At 38.6% G+C, this 27711-nt stretch overlaps 3 protein-coding genes across 4 annotated transcripts in view; 2 read left to right on the forward strand and 1 right to left on the reverse strand.

Annotated features, from left to right (window-relative positions):
- The window catches only part of FGGY (FGGY carbohydrate kinase domain containing), a 164489-nt gene extending 161308 nt beyond the window's left edge, over window positions 1–3181 (forward strand). For both annotated transcript variants that reach the window (XM_081324604.1, XM_081324605.1), the window contains one exon: window positions 2225–3181. In XM_081324604.1, the coding sequence (XP_081180730.1) occupies window positions 2225–2306 (82 nt within the window). In that variant the 3' untranslated portion in view covers window positions 2307–3181. The remainder of the gene's footprint in view (window positions 1–2224) is intronic.
- Window positions 3182–5538: 2357 nt separating this feature from the next.
- On the reverse strand, window positions 5539–12584 carry LOC308666091 (E3 ubiquitin-protein ligase RNF170-like). The gene is made up of 6 exons (XM_081324606.1): window positions 12462–12584; window positions 11820–11887; window positions 11141–11249; window positions 7610–7683; window positions 6276–6446; window positions 5539–5899 (listed from the first exon to the last, which is right to left on the reverse strand). The coding sequence occupies exons 2-6, from the start codon at window positions 11862–11864 to the stop codon at window positions 5615–5617; spliced, it is 684 nt and encodes a 227-aa protein (XP_081180732.1). The 5' UTR covers window positions 11865–11887; window positions 12462–12584; the 3' UTR covers window positions 5539–5614.
- Window positions 12585–19053: 6469 nt separating this feature from the next.
- HOOK1 (hook microtubule tethering protein 1) overlaps window positions 19054–27711 on the forward strand; it is a 41643-nt gene continuing 32985 nt past the window's right edge. Inside the window, exon 1 of the mRNA XM_081323956.1 lies at window positions 19054–19270. Coding sequence (XP_081180082.1) covers window positions 19220–19270 — 51 coding nt within the window. The 5' untranslated portion in view covers window positions 19054–19219. The remainder of the gene's footprint in view (window positions 19271–27711) is intronic.

Here is a 27711-nt window from a genome sequence, read left to right on the forward strand (position 1 = left end):
ATTAGAAAACCAAGACTTCTGAAGAAAATTCCTGACATTTTCCTTTCTGTGATCTTTCTAACTATCCTGCCGGTATATTGTTTATTTAACATGTTTAGTTTCCTGGGTGCAAGGGATTCTGCTGCTTTTCTAAGACCAGAAACAAATTTGGACTCCCATGAGGACTCCTAAACACCATAAATTCACAACAAGAATATCAGATGTTTTCAAAGGAAGAACTTAGCCCTTGTCATCTCTTGTGTAGTCTTTGATTGGAAGACGGTATTTTTGAGCTGAGGGCCCTCTGCATTTATACATTCAGTGGCGGCAGGATGAAAGATGAGTGGTTCAAAACATCAAAATCTTCTATATAGCGCAGAATATTTTTTGCTTTCAGTTTACAGGTAAAACAAAGGATTGAACCTGAAGCAGGTTACCAGCCTCCAACAAGATGGCAGAACATAGCTAGAGAACATTCCTTTCATGAAGTTTCTTAAGTGAATTTACTTTAGTCTCAAAGAAGGTTTCCTCAAATATTAAACAGTAGGGAACCTTACTGAAGAAGTGCATTGGTGCCATCTGCAGGTTCAGCGAAAGTTTTACACATAAAGGCTACGTAGAATTCTCCTATTTATTTATACTTGGCTATTTGCAGGGAAGACTTCAGTCTGTTTACAGGTTAAGAATGTGAACACAAAATGAACTCTGGCAAAATGAATCTAGCTTTAAGATGACTCAGAAAAAGTGACAATGAAACATCTTTTCAACACATGGAGAATTCCAGGACTGTGATGCATTCAGATTCCTGTTGCTTTAAATCTCCTACCAGTCAGGACACCCTGACAAATTTTCTTTTGTAGTTGGAAAATCAAAAGGAGCTAGGTCATTAGCCCCGAGGAAATACAAGGTCATGAAGGGATGGGCCTAGAATAGATTATTTGAACCAATACTCTCTGGGTTTGACATTGCCAAGATTCTTCCCTTGTTTACACATTGGTCCCGGCACATGCTTCTATTTTTAGGAAGTGGAACAGCCCCTCTAAAGCATTCGGATTAAGTTTCCCACTGATTGCAATGGGCATTTGATATATTGCCTGCCATTCTGAAGTAAGAATTCTGAAAACACATCAGATACTCTCTGGCAATACGATAGCCTGCCAGAAAACAATCCTGGTGATATTTCGGGTGGTTAACCGCAATAACTGCAGATTGTGAAATATCACTTTGCATAAGTATCCAGCAATACAGAAGAATGTGTTTACCTGCTCTGTAAAGCCATAGAATTCATGACCTAGATTTTAAGTAGCTCAGTTATAGTTCAGTCTCTTGATTGACCAATTCCTAGCTCACTTCAGTCTATCACTCATAACAGAAATACTGTATGTGTGACTCTAATAGTAAGAGTCTATGTATTAGAAGCATTGAAATAAACATAGAACTCCACATTTTACGTTTGTACTTTATAATTATATAGGACTGGATACATTAATAATATGTTAAAGGAATGGGACCCTTTTGGTAGTTTACAAACAGCTTGAATGGGGCATCAGCAGTGGAGTTTAAAAAGTCAAGATAGCATTGTAATTGTGCAGCCAAGTTTCACCTCTGTGTTTACATCGACCATGGTAGAGTCTCGTTCAATAACATTGTAACACAAAAAGCAAATATTTTCTTGCTATAGAATGACAATGGGTATACTTCAGAAGTTGTCCAACCTCCCCAACTGTGCTAAATAAATACAGTTGAAACAACTTATCTGTGACGATCATTTAACTACTGCAAAATTCCTGGCAGCTTTCTTTTAAATTATTTTTATATAGTGTTGCTATAGAATTTTGCATGGTTTCAGGAAAGAATGGGGAGGTGGGGGGGCAGAAATTTACTGTAGTGCCTCATTTAATAAGTGGCTAGTTTCATATTCTTTTATGACTTTCCGGTCCAGCAGCTGCTAAAATTCTTCTCTCCCCTTTTTATTGTCTCAAGTAGGAAATGAAATGGAATTGGACATATTACCAAGGTCCCCTCTAAAGCAAATTCAGTGGTAGTTTTTGGTGTTTCGTTATTGCAACTTGTCAAAACCTTCAGGCAGATGGTCCCTATCTAACTGAATCAGAACAGCATCACAGCAATATTGTGCTAATCCATAGGTCTTGTTTGTTTCACTGAGTTTAGCATAGAAGAGGCCTATTGCATTCTAAATATTGCCAAATCCTTTATCTTGTTGGGCCTTATGCTTTTTCCACAGATTTTATGACAAGAAATACCAAGTGTTTCTAAAACTTGCGGAAGATCAAAGAAAATATAAATCCATCATGCAGAATGCATAGACAGCATAAAAAAGAATCGTCTTTGATATCAGAGGTCTGACTGATTCCTTTGACTTTCTTGATTAGCTATTTACATTAATGAGAAGCATTGCAATAAAAATAAAAAAAATACTTTATAGCCTATTAAATATGAATGTAGGTGTATTTTATTAAGGTGATATCATGGTACATTAAACTTGTCAAATCTACATTTCTTGGATCAGTGTCTCAACCAGAACTACAGCTATCATTCATCATTCACACTTTTCAGAATTATATCATCTGTTAAAAAGCTTGCAAAAATATGTATATTAAGCAAAGGTGTATAAAAAGAGATACATTAGGTAAAATATGCAGAAGGCATGTCATCTCCCATGCTTTCTTAAAATTTGCAAACTTATATGAAAATGAAATAAAATGAAGCTTGGGAAAGTGCTAAATTAAGAAAAGTCAAAATTATAAATGTACCTTCATTGGTCAAGCTTTCCATTTAATGTCAAAAACTAAATTGCTGCTTATTGTTGTTCCCTTTAATAAAATCAAGAGTCATAATATGATACTATGAGAACCAAGAGCTAGGAAAACATACCACTTAATGAACTCTGTAGAAAAAATTGCTGCATTTTACATCATATGTTTTTCAACTCATTATCAGTGTAATTTTAAATGTGTCTTAAAACACATTTGTCAGCCCTTCAGTGTAGACTAACTCAGGAAACAGAATATTGGATTCTTGTGATACAAGAATGTTGGATTCTTGATATTGCCAACTAGAGTAACATGATGTTAAAAATCTGGTTGTGTTTTCCTTTCCATCCTTATATGCAGGGTGTTAAGGCAAAATCCTTTTGAGCTTTCTAATGTCCTTGTTTCCTGGGTTTAATAAATGCAGTTTGTTCAAGGTGATCTCTGTGGCTCTGCAGTATGGCAGTTATTGTTTTTTATCAAAATTAATAAAGATCATTCAAACATTTTTTCTAATATCTCTATTCAGTTATTTTAGCTGATCGGTTTAATCTGAAATTTGCTCAATTATTCAAAACTTTTAAAGATAAAAATAAACGTTTAGATGAACATCAGGTAAATTCCCCTCCTCCAGCTCATAAATTCCTAGGTTTAGCATTATTGTTATCTAGATAATGTTGTTTTTGTTTATGGTCTTCACCTATATTTTTTTCAATCCCCTACCACAAAAGAATAATTCAATATTTGGATAACATCTTACATTTGTTTCAAATACACTGAGTAGTCCAAAATGTATTTCAGAATATTCAGTTTGTAGCACCAGCTTGGGATAAAATGAAATAAAGTTGCATCAGAATTGACGGATGAAGAGGAATAATAAATAATGACTACCTGAGAGTTTTACAACTATTTTATGTTTCCTTGTAGATGCTGTTTCTCAAAACTAGCCTTTCTTACTTGGGTTTTCTAGGATAACAGTACAGGTAGTCCTCAACTTATGACAGTTCATTTAGTGACTGTTCAAAGTTACAATGGCATTGGAAAAAAATGGCTTATGACTGTTTTTCACACTTACGACCATTGCAGCATTCCTATGGTCATATGATCAAAATTCAGATGCTTGGCAACTGACTCATATTTATGATGGTTTTAGTGTCCCCGGGTCATGTGATCACTTTTTGGGACCTTCCAACAAGCAAAGTCAATGGGGAATTCTCTGAGATAATTTTTACAAAAAACTTGATGTAAGTAAAAAAGAAATACTGCAACCCCTGGAACACGGTAAAGAATAAATACATTCATAGATGTATACATATTATATTTAGATAAAAATAGTTTCATGCATAACTAATGTATCAAAGCTCGTGTTGTGAAATGATTCCAACAGAGTTTCAACATAAAAAAGTTGCACTGGTTACATGGGAAGTGAGTGTTTTTCATTAACCATCACTTTATTTTATTCGTATTCACATACTCCTACGATTCTTGTGAAAACATCTATACTTTACCTTTATCCAGTACTTAAAATATTTGCAAGGATACCCCCCAAAACTGCATTAAGTAAACAACATCTCATTTAAAAGAAATAGCTCATTGAATTAAAGTTATTTGAAAAGGTTTATGCAACTTCACTGCTGCAATCAAATATATTTTTTCTCAGGCTCTTTTGTCTGATTCATATAGTCACATTAATAATAATAATAAAGTTGGAAGGGACCTTGGAGGTCATCTAGTCCAACCCTCTGCTCAGGCAGGAAACCCTATACCATTTCAGACAAATAGCTGTGTAGTCTCTTCTTAAAAACTTCCAGTGTTGGAGCATGGAGCATTCACTACTTCTGGAGGCAGGTTGTTCCACTGGTTAATTATTCCATTACAGAGCTGCTTGTTCATATCTTGTTTTGACTCTAGATAATATAGGCAGTCCTTGACTTACAATCACCATAAAGACCAGAATTTCATTTGGTGAGCAAGGCGGTCGTTAAGTGAGTCATGTCCAATTTTGCAACTTTTCCCCCCATGATGGTTCAGTGAATCACTGAAGTTGTTAAGTGAATCTGGCTTCCCCCATTGACGTTACTTGTCAGAAGCTCACCAAGGGCAATCATGTGACCCTGGGATGCTGCAACAGTCATAAATACACATCAGTTGCCAAGATCCCAGATTTTGATCATGTGAACATAAGGATGTTGTGATGGTCGTAAATGCAAGGGCTGGTCATAAATCACTTTTTTCAGTGGTGTCATAACTTCAGATGGTCCGTAAATGAATGGTTGTAGGTCAAGGACTACCTGTAATGTTTGTTGTAGCCAGCTTATATTCAGATTTACTAGGGATAGAAAATAAGTTTGTTTTGAACCTTGAAGTTTTGTCTTGGATAATGATACTCTAAAATATCTCTCATTTTAGCTGTTATACAGCTGAAACCAATTCTGGAGTTTTCCAGGATCACTAAGACAAGGCACACCATCCCCTTCTTTGCCTCCTCTGCATGGCCTGTGAAACTCCCTGCCACTTCCTCATTTTCTCATTTTCTTCTATTTCCTAATTCCTGTGCCTGCTCCTAACTACCAGCAACAATGTCCTAATCAGGGTTATATCAATTATTGGGTCTTCCACACGTATTCTTAAAACAACAGCAATGCCTGCTTAAAGATTCGGAGACCTCACTGGGTTTTAGTCCTTTATTAGCATAATAGCATCTGGCCAAAATATTCTCTTATCATTTGCTTACAGTTCAATGCAATACATTAGCCCTTATTCACTTTTTAAAATTAAGTCCATTATAAATGTATCGTGGCCTGGTTAATTTTGACCTTTCAGAGACATTGCAGTTCCTTCCATGATGATGCCAAGGTAATGTTTTATTCCCTAGAGATCATCATGTTTGCACCTTCTGATTCCATTTGAGGGCAAATGTTTATAAAGCTAATCAAAAGTAAGATTATAACAGCTAAGTTATCAGCTGCCTGCAAGATTCCACAAAGAGGTTCAGGCATCACTTCAAGTGGACAGGTCGAGCACATGATGGTGCCAAAAAAACAGATGACTACTCTGAAGAGAAAGATCCACATGAGGCCAGCTAGCGTGAAGATTCCTCTTAGGATAACAGGGACAAGAAGGGGTATGTCATAAAGATGATCTATAAACTAAGCACAGAGATTGGGTAAGTTAGGAATCTACTACTTTGCTGTTAATTTAAATTACTCTGATTTTAAGGGAAGGAATTTTATAGCTGGGGAGTTGCCCATTGCTAAATTCCATGGAATAAAACTGAACAAAGCAGAATAAATAACTAGGCAGCTCTCTTTTGTCCTCCTCACTTGGTCACCCCAAAAGACTGTTTTCCTTTGGCATGACAACCACCATATCTCCTATTTAATGCCCTATTCAAAGAAATCACAATTTGTGTAATCTAACTTCTCCTTAGGAGAATACCCAGCACCACTTCACTCATGGAATCTTGTTAATATACACCAACTTAAGGGGACGAATTTTCTTGATGTGGAAAATATTGCCACTTACAGGCTGAGGGTTTCCCGAGAAGCGTTTGTTGTAAGTTTTGATGTCATAGAAAGTTCGCTTGCTTTTCCTGTCAGGCTGGTTTTCAGAACAGGTGTACAAAAAACCAACCTTGTAATAATAATAATAAAAAAACACAAGACATTTAGAATCGAGGTGTAGGTTCGTCTTCTGCTAGATAGAAAGACCCAATTAATTAATTATATGGATTTACATAGCCACCCATCTCACATATGTGACTCTACATGGCTTACAATAAAATAGATAAATACATATTATATAAAAATGAAAACACGTAACTGCTAAGCATCATAAAACAACCATCAACATGGCCTGAATACGGGCTCTATCACACATCCAGTCCCCAGCCCTGCAAGTTTTCAGGGGTTTGAAAGTCCAGCAGGGTCAAGGCTAGTCTAAGAGGAAATGAGGCTGGGCAGCTCAGCAGAAAAGGCTATCCTGTTCTCCATCTGCCAGTACTCTTTAGCCAACAAAACTGCAGAACCGGACATGTCCTGATTTTCTTATTCCTTCCTTGACTGCTATTTCTTTGAGTTTCTGGGTCAGAGGTCCCCAACCTTTTGGGCACCAGAGACCGGTTCCGTGGAGAGAGGTTTTTCCACGGGCCGGAGGGTGCATATTTTTTTGTGCTGCCTGCATCTTGTAAATGGGGCTTTGCTTGTTTGTGCGGACCGGTTGCTGGCATGCCGCGGACTGGTACTGGTCCACGACTCGAGGGTTGGGGACCCCTGTTCTAGGTTATATGGTTTACCCTGTGACATTAATGTCTTCCATAGCATCCTTGCTTCTTTACACTTGAGACCTTTGTGCATTTTGCTCCACAGCCAGCAGGTGAAACTCAGTAGAGTATAAGAAGAAAAAGCAAACTTATTTATTTATTAGACTTCTATCCTGCCTTTATTATTTTTATAAATAACTCAAGGTGGTGAACAAACACAATAAATACTCCTTCCTTATGACAACAACAACCCTGTGAAGTGAGCTGGGCTGAGAAAGAGACTGGCACAAAGTCACCCAGCCGGTTTTCATGCCTATGGTGAGACTAGAACTCACAGTCTCTTGGTTTCTAGGTCAGCACTTTAACAACTACACCAAAATGTCTCTTTGAAGACAATCAACTTTTTTAAAAAGAAAAAAAAGAAAGCCTGATGCAGGTATACTGTTTAATCATTCATACTTCTTTGATTTGACAAGCATGATATTAGAAATGCTGATACCTATATTAGCTTAAGGAATGAAAATCTGAAATATGAGAGGGTTATTCTTGGCATTTTTCTATCTTCCTTTGTAACTTGAAATAAAAGATGAAAACTTACTTCTTGCCTGCAAAGTGGGCAGTTGATTGCTCTTAGCCAAGACCCATGTTTCCAGTATTCAATTAAACAGTAACCTAGGAAAGGAAGACATGTCTTTGTAAACCAAAACGTTGCGTAGTGGGAAAACGGCGTAGCCAACTTTGTAGCTGTTTACACTGAAAGCTACTTTCTATATTACAGGGTCTAATCAGGAGTAGTTTCTTCGTTCAAGAAGGCAACAAAAACTCAAGTAGGTGAGGTAGCCAATACACTGAAATTTTAATTCCAGATGAGCCAGTAATTAAATAGATATCCATTTGCACATTGAAAACAGAATTAAACGTTGCTTGAAAACTTAATAGTCACGTTTTGCACTTGTTTCCTGTGTTGACATACAATTTGAAGGCTGGAAGAGCAAACCTTTTTCAAGCCAGGGTATTTGTGGATTCAGACATTTCAAAATGACATTGAATCTTTCAATCATGTTTGTTGCAGTTCTTTTTTTTTAGGCCCCCAGAAGAAACATTATTAGTAATCAGAAATAATATTAGCCCAATATTAATGTTCTGTGCTATTTCCTGGACATATGGTTTGAAGTACAGTTGAAATTTGAGACTTTTGGAAGATGTATAGCAATTTGTAACAATAATACAAAAGAACAATCATGACTTTTTAAATAAAAACCATGCCCTATGATTAAAAACTGTAGATAATACATTTTCAGTAAGGCATTTGCTCCACTCTTGCACCTTTTACTGTAATGGCAAATATAATGAAATGTGCAGCTTTCAAAAAAAGTGAAATTTAGCTAGCCCAAAGCCTGTTTGTACTATACTTTCCTTCTTAAAATTATAAGAAAGTGAAGGAAAATTATAAATATTAACTGGGAAGTTTGCCTATTGCTATCTATCATTGTGTGGATGTGTTGATTAACTTGTTCTTCAAGCTTGTACTTTGGGAAGTTTGAAATAATATGGTTTATACATTTTGTAACTTTTATTCCCTCCTTGGAGCATCTAATATTAGAACAAAGTAAAGAGGACAGGAAGGGATTCCTGTGTGGGTGTGGTTAACTGCATGAATGCTCTTGTTTTATAGCAGAAAATCAAATAGATTTTGATAGCCAGATGTTTTCAATATTGCAGTATGGCTAAATTAAAAATGTTGCCTTTATATGATCTATCCTATATAATAGAGTGAAGTGGATACCAAATGCAGTGGGAGAATTAGAATTACATTTTAATATAGTTATAAATGTGAGGTTTTACTCTATTTGTTAATTTTTTTACTAATCCATATCAGAATGTTATTTGTACTACAATGGTTCTGGAGGAACAGGTTTATTCTAATCTGATCTTAAATGCTTGTAGAATGATGCTGCAAAAATGAAAGTGTCACATTATTGGCACAGTGTCCATTATCAGAAAAATAGCTGTCTTCAATACTACTATTTTGCTGCATTAGGAATGCTATTATTTCTTTTCATATGTCTCATGGTATAAACCTTTGGGGAGCACTTTCTGCCATGAAAAATATTGACACCAATTCTATATTCTACACTGCTCTTTGGGGATAAATTTTTAAAAGCATTGTTGGTTGTTGTACGTTGTCCTTGATAACAAATGGGATTTTTATGGTGAGTGTTTACTGTTTTTAATAACTGCAATTTAAAAAAAACCTGAACATTCTATTTTAATTATCTTAAAACTATAAGCCATGCAGAGAATATTTGTTTGTCACAGTGCTTTTTTTGTAAAAAAAAAAAAAAAAAGGTGCCGGAACTCACACACAGCTTCGGCTCCAGTCGAAAGCCCTTTATGGAGCGGGGGCAGGGGGGAGAAGAAACTGCTTTAGGGACCTTTCGAGGTGCAGATCACTCACGTAGAAAAGATCTGTCTCCTCTCTGCTGAGGTTCCTGCTGCTGCTCTGATCTGGAGCCCTGGAAAAGACCTGCTGCCCGGATCCATGGCCCCAGAACGATTTTGCGGCTCCCCAGTGGCCTGATCTGGGCTCCGAAGGCCTGGAAAAGACCTCTGGAGCCAAAATCTATGGCTGCAGAATGAGTTTGCGGCCTCCCAGTGGCCCAATCAGCTACGAAGGCCTGGAAAAGACCTCTGGAGCCCAGATCTATGGCCGCAGAATGATTTTGCAGGCCCCCAGCAGCCCGATCTGGACTCCGGAGGCTTAGGAATGACCTCCGGAGCCCGGATTAGGCCACGAGGGGGCCGCAAAATTGCTCTGCAACCATAGATCTGGGCAGCGGAGGTCTTTTCCAGGCCTCCAGAGCTCGAATCGGGCCACGGGGGGCTGTGGATGCATCCCCTGGCCTCAGATCGGAGCAGCAGCAAGAATCACAGCAAAGAGGAGACAGACCTTTTCCAGGTGAGTCCCGCGTGACAGGAAGGGAGGGGGAAGCATAAGAGCATTAAGTGAACGCTCGTAACTCACTCTCATTGGCAGCTTAGAAGGAACTGGTTCTTCCATTCAAAAAAAGGTGCCAGAACACTGTTCTGTGCGTTCTATAACAAAAAAAGCACTGGCTTGTCAGTGATTGTACACATTTTATAAATTAATCTTATAAACCTTTGGGTAGTTATTTTCTGTATTAAAACATTGGTATTTTGCCACTGTTATGTTTCAATATTGCCAGACACCACAGATCTTTTTGTCATATACATTGGTGATAAAGATACTTCCTTTTTATCAACAATGACTTCAGTTGGCAAAAATGTGCATGTAATTTCTCAAAATATATGTAAGCATAAAATCCACAAATATCTCTCCACATGATGGAAAAGTTTGCTGAAAAATATGGCATCCTTTTAACCCTGTAAGATGCATGTTGTGGTATTTTAAAGAGCAGACATTAAAGTGTGCTCTTTAAATTCTAGAGTGTTTTTAATAAAAAAAATTAGGAGATTTGAAATACTTGTAAATTATTTTTGTTTTTGTGCCTTTTTTCAGATGGCAGGAGGTAATTTTTTAAAATTTACTTAATTCTCAAGACAGCAATGTTCACATTCTTGCTATTAAATTAGCTTAAAGCTTTGATTACCAATTGTTTTTGTTCTGTTTGATATAGCTGTTTCTGTTGGCCTTTTGCCAGCTCAGAGACTCAGTACAGTACTCCTGGCCTGAAAAGTATAAGTTTCCTGTTTAATTGTCCACAAGACTTCCTGAGTACTGCAAAATTTTATAATGTGTCTGTGGTACTATACAATAGCTGAGGTAAAAGCGTTGCTTCATTTATTTTTTTTCATAATAAAGATAGTGGTGGGTGTATGCACTTTTACAATAGATATCAAGATACCAAATTTGAGTATGGTAGTGTGAATATATTCAGAGATAGATCACCAACAAATGTTATGATTTATTTCATGGAAACTTTGGCCCTAATCAGCTTTTGCATAGTTCCATCCACAAATGGGCATTTGTTTTGCAAAATGTATATGTTCTCTACTGTTTAATTCTATAATTTCATGTAATGTTAAGGTTACTGTAGTCTTGCAAAATAAAATTTATGAGCAAAATGCAGTAGCCCAATTAACTTGCCACAAAAGAAATGTCCACAGCTGGTTTCTACAGGGAAATTAGCAGTTTGGAGACAGATAGGACAGCTCAAATCACTGGGGTAGCATTGCTGCCACCGTTGAAGACGTTCCTAAGAGGGAAAAAATTTGTTATGTTTAAAGATATTCCAGTTAATTCCAGAAATGCTTCAGAAGGTTTAATATTTGTATATTTATTCTAGAAAACTCTGGAAAAATAGTACAGTCACAATGCTTAACAAAATGCTTACTAGTTTTACATATTTCTGAAACTGCCATAGTAGTTGATGTATCACTATGGTTTTCCTTTGAAAACGCTTATCTAAGCACCATTTTTTTAAAAAAAAGTGGTAGGATGGAAAAGAAGTGGAGTAGCATATTAAAGGCAATCCCTTTAATACATGAAAACTTGATTAATGGAGTCATTCTGTTTTTATAAATTCAGCATATCATATATCAAGCCTCTGTTTGGAAAAGTAATCCTACTTCTTTTTTTGAAGTTTCATGTCTTACCAGGAACCACATGTTTCTAATTAAGCTGCCATAAAACTCTGGGTTCAGGGATATTCAATTCTTTCAGAGGATAAATAATGGGAAGTTTGAAAACTTTCTTGATACCTACAATTTTTGCACACATCTTTTGGATTTTATATTATGTAGCTTAAAAGATTTTGTAAACTTACTATTCTGGAGGATGAAGGAACACAATTCTTTTCCAAAGAACTCATTTCTTGTCTTTAAATTGAGAACTCTATAAAATAAGTAAGAGTTGATATAATTTTGATAATATAGGCTGTTGATGAGTCAAATTTGATTAAATAGATGTACTCCCTATAAATACAGCAGGTTTTCCCCCTCCACTATAAAAATGACAACCAGTGGCATTTTGGCAAAGTGTATTAAGAATGGAGTCTCTGAAGTGCTTACAGCATATTTTTTATATACCTGCCATCCTCAATAGGACTGATCTCAAGCAGAGCAAGAAATGTGCTATTAGTTGATAGCAAGAGTATATTTACAAGTAAATATTTTTTTCAGAACTTAGTAGTATATAACTAATTTTATTCTCACTGAAGTTATGAAGTCATTTATTATTTTATCAAATTTAGATATCTCACTATTAAAATTTTAAATTATAATTTCAAAATTATATAGCCTTGGATTAGGCAAAACTGGGAACCTAGGTGTGATCACAATCTTGATTTCTATTTTTAATAGTTCATATAACTAACCAGAAGTGACTACATTAAAAATATTTTTTTTCATTTAAAGTTATTTTCAGACTGAAGGAATAACTTGTTAGAATCCATTGGTGGTTAACTAACCTGATATATTGTTGGAGACAGTTCACTCTTTTAACTGTGTAATCCAAATGGAATCTGGAGAGTTCTTTTTTACCAACATAACACAAGGTCTGTTGACATTTACAGTTCCCGATCAGCAGACAGATCGGGTCAAAAAAGCTGCTTCCTTATCTTTGACCTGAGACCCCATTTGTAGTTTTAAGTCACTGCTGGTTTAAAAAAAGCATCAGAGCTGGGCTCTGTTTATTTTGAGCTAAGTCCAGCATCTCAGATGAGTTATAAAAAGAAATTGGTATTACACAGAGTTAATGATTCATTGAGGCATTTGCATGCCACTTGAAAAATCTCTCCATCTCTCCTCAAAGACTAAATCGGCAGACTGATCTTCACACACACACACACACACACACACTCTCTCTCTCTCTGTACAAATGCTTTTGAGTCAGTCTTGACTTCTGATGACTACCTAAACTAGTCCCTGCAGTTTTCTCGGAAAGGTTTTTGGAAGTGGTTTGCCATTGCTTCCTTCCTAGGGCTGAGATGTGGTGGCCAGCCCAAGATCACCCAGTTGGCTTTGTGCCTAAGACAAAACCAGAAGTCACGGTCTTTTGGCTTTTAGCTTTTCACCACTACACCACACTGGCACTCACATGTCTATGTACACACGTGTGCTCTCACACACATGTACATACACAGATAGAACTAACACTATCTTGCCATTATTTCTGGTTTAGAGGCTATTAAATTAACAAAACAAGTTACACTAAAAAAAGCATATATTCTGCTTAAAGTTTGAATTAAAGATTCAGTCTTGTTTTCTCTTTACTCAACTAGAGATCTAGAGAGGAAGTTTTCAGATGTCAAGCACATAAAATACTTCAACAGACCAGTTATTAGAAGTTGTGGTGCAGATTTATTTATTTACTTAGACCCAACACTCGCCATTCAGCATGTGATCGTAACAAGAGCAAGCCTTGACCCTGAGATTTACAAGGTAAGAAAGTAAGAATAGGTTGTGTGCTTACATAGGATTACAGAATACTGAGACAGGAAAAGAAAAAGAAAGAATAACTGAAGGCCAAATATGTATATGTCTTTCTTCCTGCTATATGATAGTACAGGAGAATGGCTATTGAATGACAGGTGGAGAAGTGACAAAATCAAGTTCTATAATTATGGTTATAGTTTAGTTATGCATGTATCTGTTGTACAGAAGGATTCAAACCTCAGGAAGGGTTCAATACTGGTTGAAAAAGGTGGTCCTGACCATTCCTGGGATTTGAGCCATGTGGTCATAGATCATGACCAACATGTTGAATTGGACCTGGGAGCAGATGAGTGGCCAGTACATAAATCATAGCACTGTTAAACTTATTATCTGAGCCAACTTTGGCTTCTGAGTTATCTTCAAAGGCAGCCCCATGTATAGTGAATTTCAGTAACCTAATTGTAAGGTGAAGAGGGCATGAGTTATAACAGTTTTTCACTCCAAAAAGTCTTAGAATTGGCATACCAATCAAGTCTTGGTAAAGAGCTCTCTGACCATGGCCTGCATCTACTGCTCTATAGAACATGCAAATCCAAGAGGACCTGAAATCACAGATCTGCTGTTCTCTGTTCACTACTGTTAAGAACACCCCGGTTTTACATGCGTGTTAACAGATCTATGAAGTACTCAACTTTTGTTCCTCTTCTATTGCAGCTTTTTGTATTGTAACTCGTACAAGATCTCTCAATCCTCAGAGATGTTTTTGGGTAGCATACAATGAGGAAGGATCAACCTACTTTCTGTAAGCTGAAACAGCTCACCTTTGGATATCGCTTACTACATCCTAACGTAAATAAAAATTGCATAAAGTTCAGCTAAGTTTAATTTTTAAGTTGTGTTCATTTTTCCTGTATGATTTCAGGGAATAATTTAGCAGAGAATGTGAATAAGACCTCCAGCACTTAATATAAAATTGAAATTAATATTAAATATCTTTTTCAAAATGCTCTATCTTTACTTTCTGATGTCAAAAAAGAAAGAAAGAAAAGTTACTTTCATACTTAAATGACAATCTCCTTCTCCCCCCCCCCTTTTTATCTTATGCACAAGAAAATACAAAAACACATTTTTTAAAAAATTAAATTCACATCATCTTACTTACTTACCTGGTCCCAGAAGAGGCACACAAGGAATTAAGTATGACTACACTTTAGTAGATGCCTTGGGACAACTCTTTTTTTAAAAAAATGTTCTGATCTCTCTAGGTTAGGGTGACAGAAGAGTGTTGTGATAGAAAGTCACAGCCCATACTTTATTAAGGTGGGCCATTTATTTTAGTTAATAATTAACATGTTTGACTAATGTCAAGGTTTTGTAGAATTTCCAAATACTTGTGGAAGCCTTTATTCATCATATTTTTAAGAATTAAATAATTAAAATTATGATTTAGTGATTTCAGAAAGATTCCAGATCTTGAGATATTAAATTAGGAACTATGTACATGTCCATCTTTAGACATATTTGCAAATCTAATAAGCTATCAAGTAAGCGTTGAAAGGAGGAAGATAGAACTTAAAATAATTGCATAATTATAAAGTGGAGGTGTAGTTCATTCCCCTTGCCGAGGGAGTCAGAATACACATAAAAACAGATAGAAAGAATACCTGCAGGGGAAGATTATTGCTGAAATAGAATCCATGCACCGTATTAATGTAGATTTGAACACCATAGAGTAATATCTGGCAACCTACTTCTGATGATTACTAGGATGGATGAAACGGACCATGTATGACCTACCTTCAGGTGGTCTATGTAGCTTCAGAATGATTTTAGTCATCAGCAACCAAAGATAGAGATAAGAAATCAACTTGTTCTTCAACCTTCTGAAGGGCTCAATTGAGTATAGACATGTCTTCAAACAGAGTTTGCACAACCTGTTGTTTCCTGTACCAAGCCCTCCAAATGACAGACAGTGATTAATTCTATTAGAAACCAGATCTGGTCTGGTCTATCCATTTATTCTAAAGCCTCTGCTTTTAGCTAGCTTCCTTGACTCCTCAACTGGGATAGAACAAAGCAGAGTTTTATAAACTGCCTGAGGCATTGTGTGAACAATTACAGTGCTTTGCTCACCCCTAGTCCTCCTGAGAAGTTTCAGAGTTCTGTCCCAGGAATAAAAGCTAAATCTGTTATTTAGGTTGTATGGTGGGGGAATGCATCCTGGTGGGGCAAAATCCCTCCTGTCAAAGGTATCCAACAAAGCTAAAAAGATTAGGTATGGATTGGCTCTTTTATTACATTATCAAATCAAATAAAAAAACAACAATCCATATCTAATATGTTTAAGTCAGCACGACAAATTGAAACAGATGAGCAGAGAGGTGCTTTGGTTCAATGAAATTTGGAGAGAAGCAGCTCAAAACAAGTTCACAAAGCATTCAACCAACTTGCTACTAAGGATGAAGGTTAGCTCTGTTGCTTTGCTTCAGTGTGCTTCATAGGCCCTCTGGAGCCTCTTCAAATACTTGCATAGATTGGAGGAAACTTTGATGCAAGGGCACCTGTGGAAAAATCCCTTCTACTTTTTTTTTTGCAAACGCTGAACGTTTATGAGGGGGCTTCACACCATGTCATCCTTCACAACTTCCTCTTACTATCTTTTGGTACTTAAAAAGTGGAGGAGGTGCAAAATGACACTTTTCTCCTCACAGCCTTTTTGGTGTTTACAGATGCTAAAATTGTAGCTCTGAATCGTGCCTTGGCTTCTCTTTCGATTACACTTTACAACAAACTATCACAGAACAGATGTGATTACTGCAGAACTGATACTTTAGCATTCTACGCAAACCTGTCAGAACAGATATCTATGGTGAATAAGCGTGCATGTGTATAGGGATATGTGTGTGTGTACATATACACATATCCAAGGAATACAAAAAAATAAAATAAAAAAATCAAGCCCCTTAGATAATTTATTGTAAACATTAAAAGTTCAAGTTGGCTGTCATTTTCTTCTAAGCATTTCCTGACTTGATTGACATATGACTTTTGAATATTTTTAAGTACAGTATTATTAATAAAATTAATACATACTGTGATTGGCTTATAGGCCCTGACCTTTGATACAATCTGCATAATATACCCACACAACTAATAAACACATGTGAACATTTGAAAGAATATCATATAGACTCCTGCAAATCTAGGTGTTTGCCCATTCACAAAAGGATTGCTATAGAGAGATGTAAGCAGATACACTACACCATGGGTGTCAAACTTGCCATGTCATGTGACGTGTCGCAACATATCGCAACTTTTTTTGCATTGCTGGAGCTGGGGTGGGCACCGACTCCATATGATGCAATCGGCCTGGCAGTTTGACATCCCTGCACTACACAATATATCAGGCAGTGAATGGTAAACTTGCTTCCTACTTTCCGGCATGGGAAAGTAGGATTAAACCAATTCTGATCTTATTTGGACTTCTGATATTTCTATCAGTAATTTAAGACTCACATTATCTCCCAGGGACATTGACTATTTATGTGGTGTGGTTTTGAGTTACTTAATAACTCAATACTTGGCAGCTCAGTAGAATGAAAAACAAAACAAAAAAACCACTTCTTGTGAAAGATCAAATTCCTTCCTAATTAATTAAACTGACATTTATTTTGTTGTCAGTATATTTTGTTATACTCCTAATAAAGATCATAATGAGAGTAAACTAACAGTTTTCTAATGGTGTCTAGCATTCACTCTCCACCTAATATGAAAAACAAGCAATCATTTCTTTAGTGTAATATGTGTGTATAATTTTTATATTCTGGATATTCTATCAATATTATGATTTCAGATTTTAATGCTACAAGCAATTTTTTCCTTCAAAATTAAATATAGCATTAGAATAAATGAAAAATGAAAGAAGGGCATAGATCAAGGTATTTATTTCATAATACAAGTTTCGGCCCTAAGCTAAATTACTTGATATTAAAATCTCCATCACATTATTACATGGTGTGTGTGTGTGCATGCACACATCAGTGTATATGAATTAGTTTGGCGAAGTAGTACAGCACCAGGTTAGAAACTGGGAGGCTCTGAGTTCTACTCTCTTTAGGTACAAAGCCAGCTGGGTGACCTCAGACCTGTCACTCAAAAAAAAAAAATCTTGCCAAGAAAACTGCAGGGACTGTCCAGGGTCAGGCAATGCCAGGAGTCAACACTGATTCAACTGAAATCCAATTAAACCAGGATTTAGTTTTGAATAAACCTACCCAAATTAAGGGAGTAAAATGTGAAAATGCTGGAGCCCAAGTCTCAGATTAGTTTTTACTTTCTATAGCAAATGTAGAGAAAGAGGGAGAAAATAGCTGACTCAGGAATTCTGGGAGTTGAAGTCCATGAGTCAGAAAAGAGCCGAGGTTGCCTACCCCTGAACTAGGCATTTGTCGGAGCGTTGTAGGCTGTTCTGCCCATGCGGGCCCCTCCCCGTTTTTTTTCCCCTGCTGTCTTTGGGGGCGCTTTTCCTCGCTTGCAACACCTGTTAGAAACCCGATGGGTTGCAAATCAAGCACGACGTAGGCTTTACCTGGAGACACAAGTGGGGAACCAGTGGTCCCCCCTTGCTTTAGGGAGCTTGCTTGTGGTCTCTTCCTTACCGCTGAGATAAAGCGCTACCTTTCAGCCCGCGGGAAAGCCCCCTAAACAGGCCCTCTGTGCGGCTGCCAACCACAGTGTGATTGTGGGCCAAGTTTAAGGAAAGGGATTGTTGGATCGCTGTGGGTTCGTTTCACTTTCTACCGGGCATCACCTGCTGGAGGAAGGCACTCTCCATAAAACCAGGATGGGGCAAATATAGATGGACGCTTAAAACAGCTGGTGTAGGCGGTCCTCGACTTAACAACAGTTCATTTAGTGACCATTCAGAGTTACAACAACACTGAAAAAGGTGACTTGTGACTGTTTTTCACACTTACGATCATTGCAAGCATCAGTAATAAAGCCCTTACACGCATTTGAGATCTTTAATTTGCTTTTCCAGTGTTATAACAATTCTATGTCACAGATCCATTCTTTGAATAGAATAGAGCTGGAAGGGACCTTGGAGGTTTTCTTGTCCGCCCCCCCTGCTCGAGCAGGAGAACCTATACCAGGGGTAGGCAACCTCGGCTCTTTTATGACTCATGGACTTCAACTCCCAGAAGTCCATGAGTCATAAAAGAGCCGAGGTTGCCTACCCCTGGCCTAGTTAGTAGGATCGTCGAGGGGGGAAGCACGGAAGAGCTTCCTCTCGTCCACTCCTATTTGGAGCTCCGCAAGTCCAAGCGCACTCGCAATCAGTCCTGCAGGGGGCGCCCTAGCCAATCCCTGCGATGTCCTTCCCCCCCACCCCCCCACCCTCCTTTCCCATTCGCAGCGCCGGGGATGCAAATCTCCCTCGGGAGCCGCCTTTTGGATGGACTCCAAAGGAGGCTGGAAGCTGCCCAATAAAGCTTCGTTGGCCTGGTTTTCCTAACTATTAATTGGTCGGCTCCCGCGTCAAACATCCGCACGACTCCTCAGGGACGAGCCCGATGAGGGGAGGGGCTAAAGGTTGCCGGGGAGAGGAGCGCGCGGGGGGTGGGGGGGGGCGGCGGCTGGTTAAAAGTTAAGGTAACCCCGGCCGTGGCTGACACGTAACCTGCGCCTTGTGCTCGGCGTTGGCGCACCGTGCGTGGCGTAGGAAAGCCTGGTGGCGGCGCTGTGGCTGCCGCCGTCACAGTTGTCATCCAGTTGCGTGGAGGCCGCCGTCATGGAAGGGAGACCTGCCGACCAGCTGCTTTGCGACAGCCTCATCCTCTGGGTAAATGGCGAGGGAGGGGGCGAGAAGGGGAGGGGAGGCCGCCCCCGCCTCCTGGTCTAATCGGTGCAGGAGCCCCATTCACCCCCCCCCCTCCTTCGCCGCCTGCCACTCTCGCGCTGCGACTTCTGTTGCCTCCTCGAGCCGGTTCCGCGCGCCCTTTGGACTCGCCGTCGCGAGTCAACTCAAAGTGGGGAGGGAGGGGGGGATATGCCCTGGAGCGGAGCTGCACATCCAATATGGAGATCTGGGCGACTGACCGACCCTCCGCGCTCCTCTCCCGCTTCTCCTCTGTTGGCCCTTCGCGCATCCTCAATGCGGGTTTCTGTGTTCAGACGAGTTACCTTGGTCAACCTTGCCCTAAGGAGCTGCAAGTTGGTTCCCCACAACCGCCTCTCTGGCTTGTCGTTTATCTCTGAGGACCCAGATTGTTGGGGGCAATTAAGCTGACTTTGTAATAATGCCGCTTGGGGTGTGTGTGAAAGCCCTAATAAGCAGGCATATACATAGAATGAAGGCTACTGCTAAGCTTGTAAGCCGCCCTGAGTCTTCGGAGAAGGGCGGGATATAAATGGAAATAAAATAAAATAAAATAAAAAATAATAAGTAGGCATATACATAGAATGAAAGCTACTGCTAAGCTTGTAAGCCGCCCTGAGTCTTCGGAGAAGGGCGGGATATAAATGGAAATAAAATAAAATAAAAAATAAATAAATCTCCGTTCCGCATAACGTGCCCGGGGTTTGTTGGGTGCACCGTGCGTGTGTTGATACGCATCGTGTTTATGGGAGCTTCTTTACAGGGGGCCTCCCTTTGGTGGGTCAATAAAAGTTTAAAAATGGTTCTCAGTGGGATACCCTGTGAGTAACTCTCCAATGTAACCTGCTTGGAGGGGCGGGGCGGGGTGGGGGGGGGAAAGGGGAGGCTTTTGCTCCTGAACCCCTAAATCAGGGGTCTTCAAACTTGGCCCTTTTATGACTTGTGGACTTCAACTCCCAGAATTCCTCAGCCAGCATGCCTGGCTGAGGAATTCTGGGAGTTGAAGTCCACAAGTCATAAAAGGGCCAAGTTTGAAGACCCCTGCCCTAAATGTATCTCTGAGCCAGAGAGCTTTTAGACATATAAATTTCTGGTGCTGCCTTTCAGTAAGTCAATATGGAGTGAATCTTGTTTTCCTTCCGTATACCAGATTTTTTTTTCTAGGAAGCAGTGATAGGAAATCGTGGAAGATAATGTTATGGATGAATCCCGCCCCATCTCCTTTAGAAACACGTGCTTGTTAAAGGGCAAAGAGAAAATCTAAGAGGCTTTCAATGTTCTGTCAAAGCTTGTGTGAAAATGTTACTTTTTTAAAAAAAGCCAAAGGATTTTTAATACCTTGCATATGGAAAACATCGGGTAGACTTTTCAGCTTTTCTTTGGTTTTGAAAATAACTTTTCGACATTTTATTAGCTGTTTGCGGGAAATGGAATAGAGACCAACAACATACACCTGAAAACTTATTCCACAGAAGAGTGAATTATTAATCTGTGCTATATCATAGGAATGTATACATTCTGTATGAATTAAGGTGAATTTTACTATGCAGGTTCTAAAAGTAAGGATGCTGAAAATATTCATGCTGTGGCAGGCATTTTTGAGCATGTATATAGAGGATGTGCCTGTCTGCTGTTTCCAGAAACAGGTTCTATCTTGTTTTGGAATTAGAAACTTTTAAACTTTCATTGCAAGGTATTTGATTGTTTTTTTCCTCCGCAAGTTATTGGTGGTTAAAAAAGAAAAAATCAAGAAATCAACAAAGTTGTTATCGATCTTCCTTATTAAATCTTTGCACAATGCAGAAATCTCATTTACAATATTGGGATATTTAAAACAATATACAAAAATTAATTCAAAAATAAAAAATCTAGTAAGTAATAACCCAGTCCTTTATTATAAATTTTCACTTGCATTCCACTGAGTTTTGTTTCATTTATTTTCCAGTAGCCTAGTATCTCTTTGTTTTTTCAATGAATTTACTTGATAAACGTGCCGTTATTGCCCCTTTGCTCTCTTATTTTGTAAGAAAAGTTTTAATTGAGTCAGTTTGGTCTACTTGTTAAGGCACGAAGCTAGAAAATAGGAGTCTGTGAATTCTAGTTCTGTTTTAGGCATGAAAGTCAGCTGGGTGACTTTGGGCCAATCATTCACTCAGCCCAACCTACCTATTGTGGGGGAAAATAGGAAGAGGAAGGAGTATTAGATATTTCCCACCTTGAGACACACACACACACACACACACACACACACACACACACGTATGTATGTATGTATGTATGTATATATAAACATTTGATAGGTAGATTGTTTAACATCAGTGATAGGGTGATTCTGTGATGACTCTAACTGTAGGTTTTAAGAGCAATTTAAAGTGATCTTTGTGATCTTTTTTTAATGGAAGCACTCATATTGCTAGGGATAAGAAGTAACTTATAATTTAGCACAGGGACCCCAGTCCGTGCACCACTACCGGACCAGTAATCGGTCCACACAAAGAAGCAAAGCCCCATCTGCAAGATGCAGGCAGCATACAAAACCACGCACCCTCCGGTCTGCGGAAAAACCTTTCTCCACGGAACCAGTCCCTGGTGCCCAAAAGGTTGGGGACCTCTGCTTTAGCAAGTAAAAGCTACTATTTTAGTTATTTATTTTTGTTACTATGCCGTCAGAAATAAGATACACATTAAGTAACTTTAATTTGGAACTTTAATTTGGAACTTTACTGATTAAAATTGTTCCATATAGCAATGTTTAATTTCTGTCATACAAATTAGAGATTTGCAAAACTGGTTACTACATCAAAACCTTTATTTGACATAGAAAAACGTAAATGATTTGCAACCTCGGCTCTTTTATGACTCATGGACTTCAACTCCCAGAATTCCTGTCAGCTGAGTCTAGATTGCCAAACAACTCTCAGCATTTTCACAAACTTTTATCAATTTGGAAAATTAAAATAATTTATTACTTAATTGTAGAACATTTTATGGTTTTCAGAATGTTGACAAAATACATGCCTACTATTTCAGGGACAGAAGGTGTTTATATTAAGACTATAATTAGAAACTTTAAAAATAAAATACATATTTAAAAAACCTGTTGAAACATTTATAACACTTTATCATTAAAAATCTTTAATGGGATGAATGTTTTTCTTTTATTTGCTTACTATTGGGACGCGGTGGCTCAGTGGGTTAGGACGCTGAGCTTATCAGAAGGTCGGCAGTTTGGCGGGTCGAATCCCGAGTGCTGCGTAACAGAGTGAGCGCCTGTTACTCGTCCCAGCATCTGCCAACCTAGCAGTTCGAAAGCACGTAAAAATACAAGTAGAAAAATAGGGACCACTACGGTGGGAAGGTAACAGCGTTCCGTGCGCCTTTGGCATCTAGTCATGCCGGCCACATGACCACGGAGACGTCCTCAGAAAAAGCGCTGGCTCTTCGGCTTTGAAACGGAGATGAGCACCGGCCCCTAGAGTCGGAAACAACTAGCACACATGTGCGGGGGAACCTTTACCTTTTACCTTAGAAAGAATGCTGAAATGTTGGAGGTTTTTTGTATCTGCAGTAGTAACAAATTGGCTTCCTTACTTGGTTCCCCCCCCCACAAAATAGTACAAAAATATATCAAAGAAAACAGTGTGTTTGATCTAAATCCAAAACCATTTGGTGGAGCTAGGTTCACTTTTTGTTTTTTAGATGATAGTTGGAAGCTAAGTTGGTCAGATTCTCTTATTCGTGGACTACCATGGACTGGGTTGATTATAATTATGAATGGACTTAAAACCCAAAAGAATATGGTAGTATTCTAAAAGAAGGGAGCATGATCAGTCAAATGCTGCAGATGGTGGCTTTGAAGTTCATAAGAGACTCTAGAATTCCTACAACAGAGAAATAAATGAAAATGACTGGTGCTTCTAAATTGGTAGCCTAATGTAGCAGAAAAATACTTTTGAAGTTAAACCAAAACCAGGTTCTCTCTGTCAATCACCTCCTAAAATTCTTAGTTGCCAGGCAGTTTGACAATCAGTGAAGTTTTTGTATAGAACACCTGTGTTCATTTCTGCAGAATGCCAATGTTCCATAGCACGCAATTTGAAAAGCATTATTCTAGCCATTCCCAAATCATTCAAAAATAGTTTATAAACAGTTTTTTATTTTGTTTTTTAATCTTGTTTTGTATTGCATGAAATAGTTCTTGGGTTTTAAGCCAAAGGAAACTAAGTGAAAGGGTATATAGGAAAGGGCAGTGGTTGGATTCAGCCAGTTTGCACCACTTTGGCAGAACAAATAGCTAGTTTTTTGTTGCCCAGGCCCAGAATGGACTTCAGGAAGCGGCATCCACACAGAAAAATGGTTGTTCACATATTTGAATCCCACCACTGGGAAAGGGTACAAAAATGATTTCATTTAACAATTTTTGTCATTTTACATCCCTTTGCATTCATTCAACCTGATAGATGGTTGACAGCTAGGTGGAAGTGCACATTCTTAACACTTGGTTTTCCCACCATCTCTTGTAAATCTTAATACTTGTTGTTTGTAATACTTAACATTTTTGGTTATGCAGAATTACTTTTGGGGGGAGGGGGTCAATCTTTTTCTCTATAGTTATAGATTATAAAACTTAATACTCTTTACAGTAAAATAATGTAAGCTATAAACCTTTATTATAATGAGTTTGCATTTTGCTGCTGCTGCTACAAATACAAATCTAATATAATCACCTGATTAGCTGAATTTGGACATCCAGTTATGGCCACAGGTTTTGTATGTAATTGTGTGGATTATATGTTTACTTCTCTTTTTTCATTGTCTCATCATACACTAAATAAGTAAGTGAATAAATAGCTGCTGCTGCCTCCAAACTGTAATTAATAATTTTCTGGTGATCAATGAAACAGTAATAGAAATATAAGATGCTCATAATACAAAATTAAAAGTTATAATTTAACCATAATAACAAACCAATTTATGTTTCATAGAATCTTCAAAACAAATCAGATTTTTAAAAAGTTTACAAAAACCTAATAACATGGAGATAAATCTGATTATGTTCTATAATGCAAATGCCTCTGTTGAGGAGCAGTATTTATTTACAATCAATATTTTTTCATGTTATTGGCACCCACTTTCTTCCAGAGTGTATAATTTTTACCTCTTAGCAAAAGCACACATTTATAGTCATCTAGCTTAAATATAAGAATGTATTACATACTATTTATAATTATGTAGTTTTAATTAGAAGGTATGCTTAGAATGATGACCAAGGGTATCTGAATAATTTTCAGTTGCCTAAGAACAAACAGATTAGCAGAATATAGGAATGCTGGGGAAATTAAAATACTGAACAGAAATGTGTCAACCCCTGAAGTGGATTCCTTATCTCTTAAGGATCTCTTAGGAGTTCATGGTTAGATTTCATAAGAACAGTTCACTTAACAAATTAGCTATCCTTTGACTGATAAGATATACTCTATAATTTGATTGATTAAATTAAAATAGATGGATGGAGCATTGGAATTCTTTTAAAATTACACATGGGCCACAAAAAAATTGACTATTTCTGGTGCAGATAGCATGAACCAGTACCAGATAGAAAAAAAATTCCACTGAATGAGCTTTTCTTAAAGAGTGATTATGTTTGCAATCCAATAAAGTTTGTAGAGCTGAGTTGTAATATTGATTACATAAAGAAATCCAAGTAAACTATTTTATTCTATCAGCATATAAGATTGACTTGCTAACAACAATTTCCTGTCAAAAGTGGTTTCCCATTGCCTACATCCAGGATGTTGTTTTGAATTTCCAGTCTGTCTAAAGCCTTGGGATTTTCCGGTATTCTGTTATTAAGGACAAACCAGATCCCTATTGCTCTTGGATATTGTTCAGATTAGTGAAAATGAAATAGCTGTTGCCACCTAAGGATATTATAGCATATGCACGATTGTAATAAACAGGTTCCTTCCGATGGTCTGTATTGGAACAATAAATGTACAACCTAGGTATTCAAATCCTGCTCATAGTATGATGGTAATGCAGCACAGAGAATTCTCCTTAAGTAAAGCAAAGAATAAAACTATGAGCAGAAAGCATATTTCCAGTAGTGCAAACTTATTTTCTTGGCATAATACAAGAGGGAAGATTGATGTTCTCGCCATTGTCCCTTAGACCAGGGTTTTTCAACCGGTGGTACGCGTACCACCTTTGGTACACAGCCCTGCCCAGACAAGTGTAGTGGGGGAGTGTCAAGGAATAATTCTTCCTATCAGAGGGCGATGGACTGTGCTTCAGATGATGCATAATGAATGAGCCAGCACAGGCAAGGACTTACTGTGAGTCCTCCAGAGCTGCAGAGTGGCTGGGCTGAGGCAAAGGCCCCAGGCTCACGTCTGAGAAAGGAGGAGGAGGGGCTATAAAAAGAGGCAGTTTGGGCAGGATAGGGAGAGAGAAAAAAAGCAGCCTTGGGAGTAGGCGCAGTCAGTTCTAGCTGCACCAAAGAGAAAGAAGGAGGAGGAGGGTGGGGGGAGAGGAGATCAAGCAGGCCAGCCATGAGTTGATCTACAACAGACATGTCAAACACAAGGCCCGGGGGCCGGATCCGGCCCGCGAAGTGGTTTCATGTGGCCCGCGAAGCCATCCTGGAAACAGTGAGGGAACGGCCCCCACTGCCTTGGCCCTGGCCCAGAGGCCCTCCTTCTGCCAGAGACCGTCAGATCTGTCCCACTCCTGCCCAGGCCCCCAAAGGCACCCTTGATGCAAACGATGTAGAGCTGGCCATGCCCACCCAGTAGGCCATATACACTCTAGCCACGCCCACCCAGTAGGCCACGCCCACCCTGGCCATACCCACCCGGCCCCCTGAGGGCAACCGCAATGCTGATGCGGCCCTCAATGAAATTGAGTTTGACACCCCTGATCTACAACTTCTGTGGCAGCCACCTGTGCTGGCAGCAGCAAACAGGCAAGAAATGTAGCGGGGGAGGGGTCGCCCTCCACGAGGAATGAAGAAAGATAGCAATGAAGAAAGGCAGCATTGGCTGGACGTGAGGCACAGAAGGAGGGAGATGGAGAGTGGAAGGATTCTTATGTGCCTTTGTGACTAAAGTTCTGGGCTTTGTGCAATGTGGGCTTCTTAAGAACACAAAGCCCACAAAACCCTTAAGGAGTGTTTGGCCATTTCTATTTGGCTGATGGCAGATGTCTCATGTTAGCTTCTATTGCTCTGTTATTGTTAGCTGTAAGTTTTGCTCCAAGGGATTTTGAAATATTTTTCTCCTGAATGGATTTTGCCTGTAGCATTCCTTTACTTATGAATGGAGCCATTTGGGGAGGCTGCCTTAGCCAGCAGCCAGTACTTATCTACATCTTTTTTTCTTCCTTAAGTGCCAGCTGCAGGCTCCTTAACTTTCCTTTCTGCCAGTAGCTAATTCTTAAAGGGGAATGTGCCTTTTTAAGCTAGTCCCCTCAGTGGCTTATCTTTTCTGTCTCTGGAGGCTTTTCCTTGTTTGATGAATATATGGAAGAGGGAAAATGGGGGGTTCAAATTCTTCCTGCAGAAGGAGATGGAAATGAGAAAGAGGGAGGGAGGGAAGGAAGTCCCGCCTTAGCACTTGGCCACCAGCAGCCCTGCCATTGACTTTGCTTGTCAAAAGGTTGCAAAAGGGGATCACATGACCCTGGGGTACTGTGACCATCATAAATATGAATCAGTTGCCAAGCATCCAAATATAAATCACATAACCCTGGGCATGCTGCAGTGGTCATAAGTGTGAAAAATGGTCATAAGTCATTTCAGTGCAATTGCAACTTTGAACACGATTTTTTTTTGGTCATCAGGTTTTTGACACCTTGCTAGGTGGTACTCGATTGCCATATCCTAACAGTGGTACAATCGGTGAAAAGGTTGAAATGCCCTGCCTTAGATGGATCTTCTCCTTAGGATCTGCCGATCCCTCTATAACAAGAAACAGAGGGAAAGGGCAGCAGAAATGATGAAAGGCAAAGTCCTTTTGCAGAACATTAGATTCCACTTAATACTTTCAGATATTCAAATATTGTCTGAAATATTTTTAATAATAGAAAAATTACTCTTATTCTTATAAAAAAAATCACTTGGCAGAAATATAGCCTTTCATTCCAGCTTAATGAAAATTCTTTATTATCTGATTTGGAGCATAATATCTAATTATATGACTTATGCCTTCTCTGTCAGCCTATAAATGAAACATTTAACATCTATAAAGTCTGTGGTCTCAAGAATGCCCAAGAGGCTATTAAAATTTCAAGAATTCTTGTACATAGAGCACCTTCCCTTTTAATATATCTGTACAGATGAAATGTTTGCTCTGAGTGCTATTGAGATGGATTGAGATTATTAATTAGTTTGAGCAAAGATTCATTCT

This window comes from Vipera berus, assembly GCF_964194415.1.
Source record: "Vipera berus genome assembly, chromosome: 3".
NCBI classification, from domain to species: domain Eukaryota; kingdom Metazoa; phylum Chordata; class Lepidosauria; order Squamata; family Viperidae; genus Vipera; species Vipera berus.

Excerpts from the sequence above, each read along its gene's own strand:
- LOC308666091 (XM_081324606.1), bottom strand. The coding sequence starts at position 11,864 with ATGAGTTCTTTGGAAAAGAATTGTGTTCCTTCATCCTCCAGAATA. Across the intron at positions 6,447-7,609 it reads GCCCACTTTGCAGGCAAGAA|CAGAAGACGAACCTACACCT; the intron begins GTAAGTTTTCAT and ends CTTTCTATCTAG. Across the intron at positions 5,900-6,275 it reads TCTCGGGAAACCCTCAGCCT|TTTATAGATCATCTTTATGA; the intron begins GTAAGTGGCAAT and ends CTCTGTGCTTAG.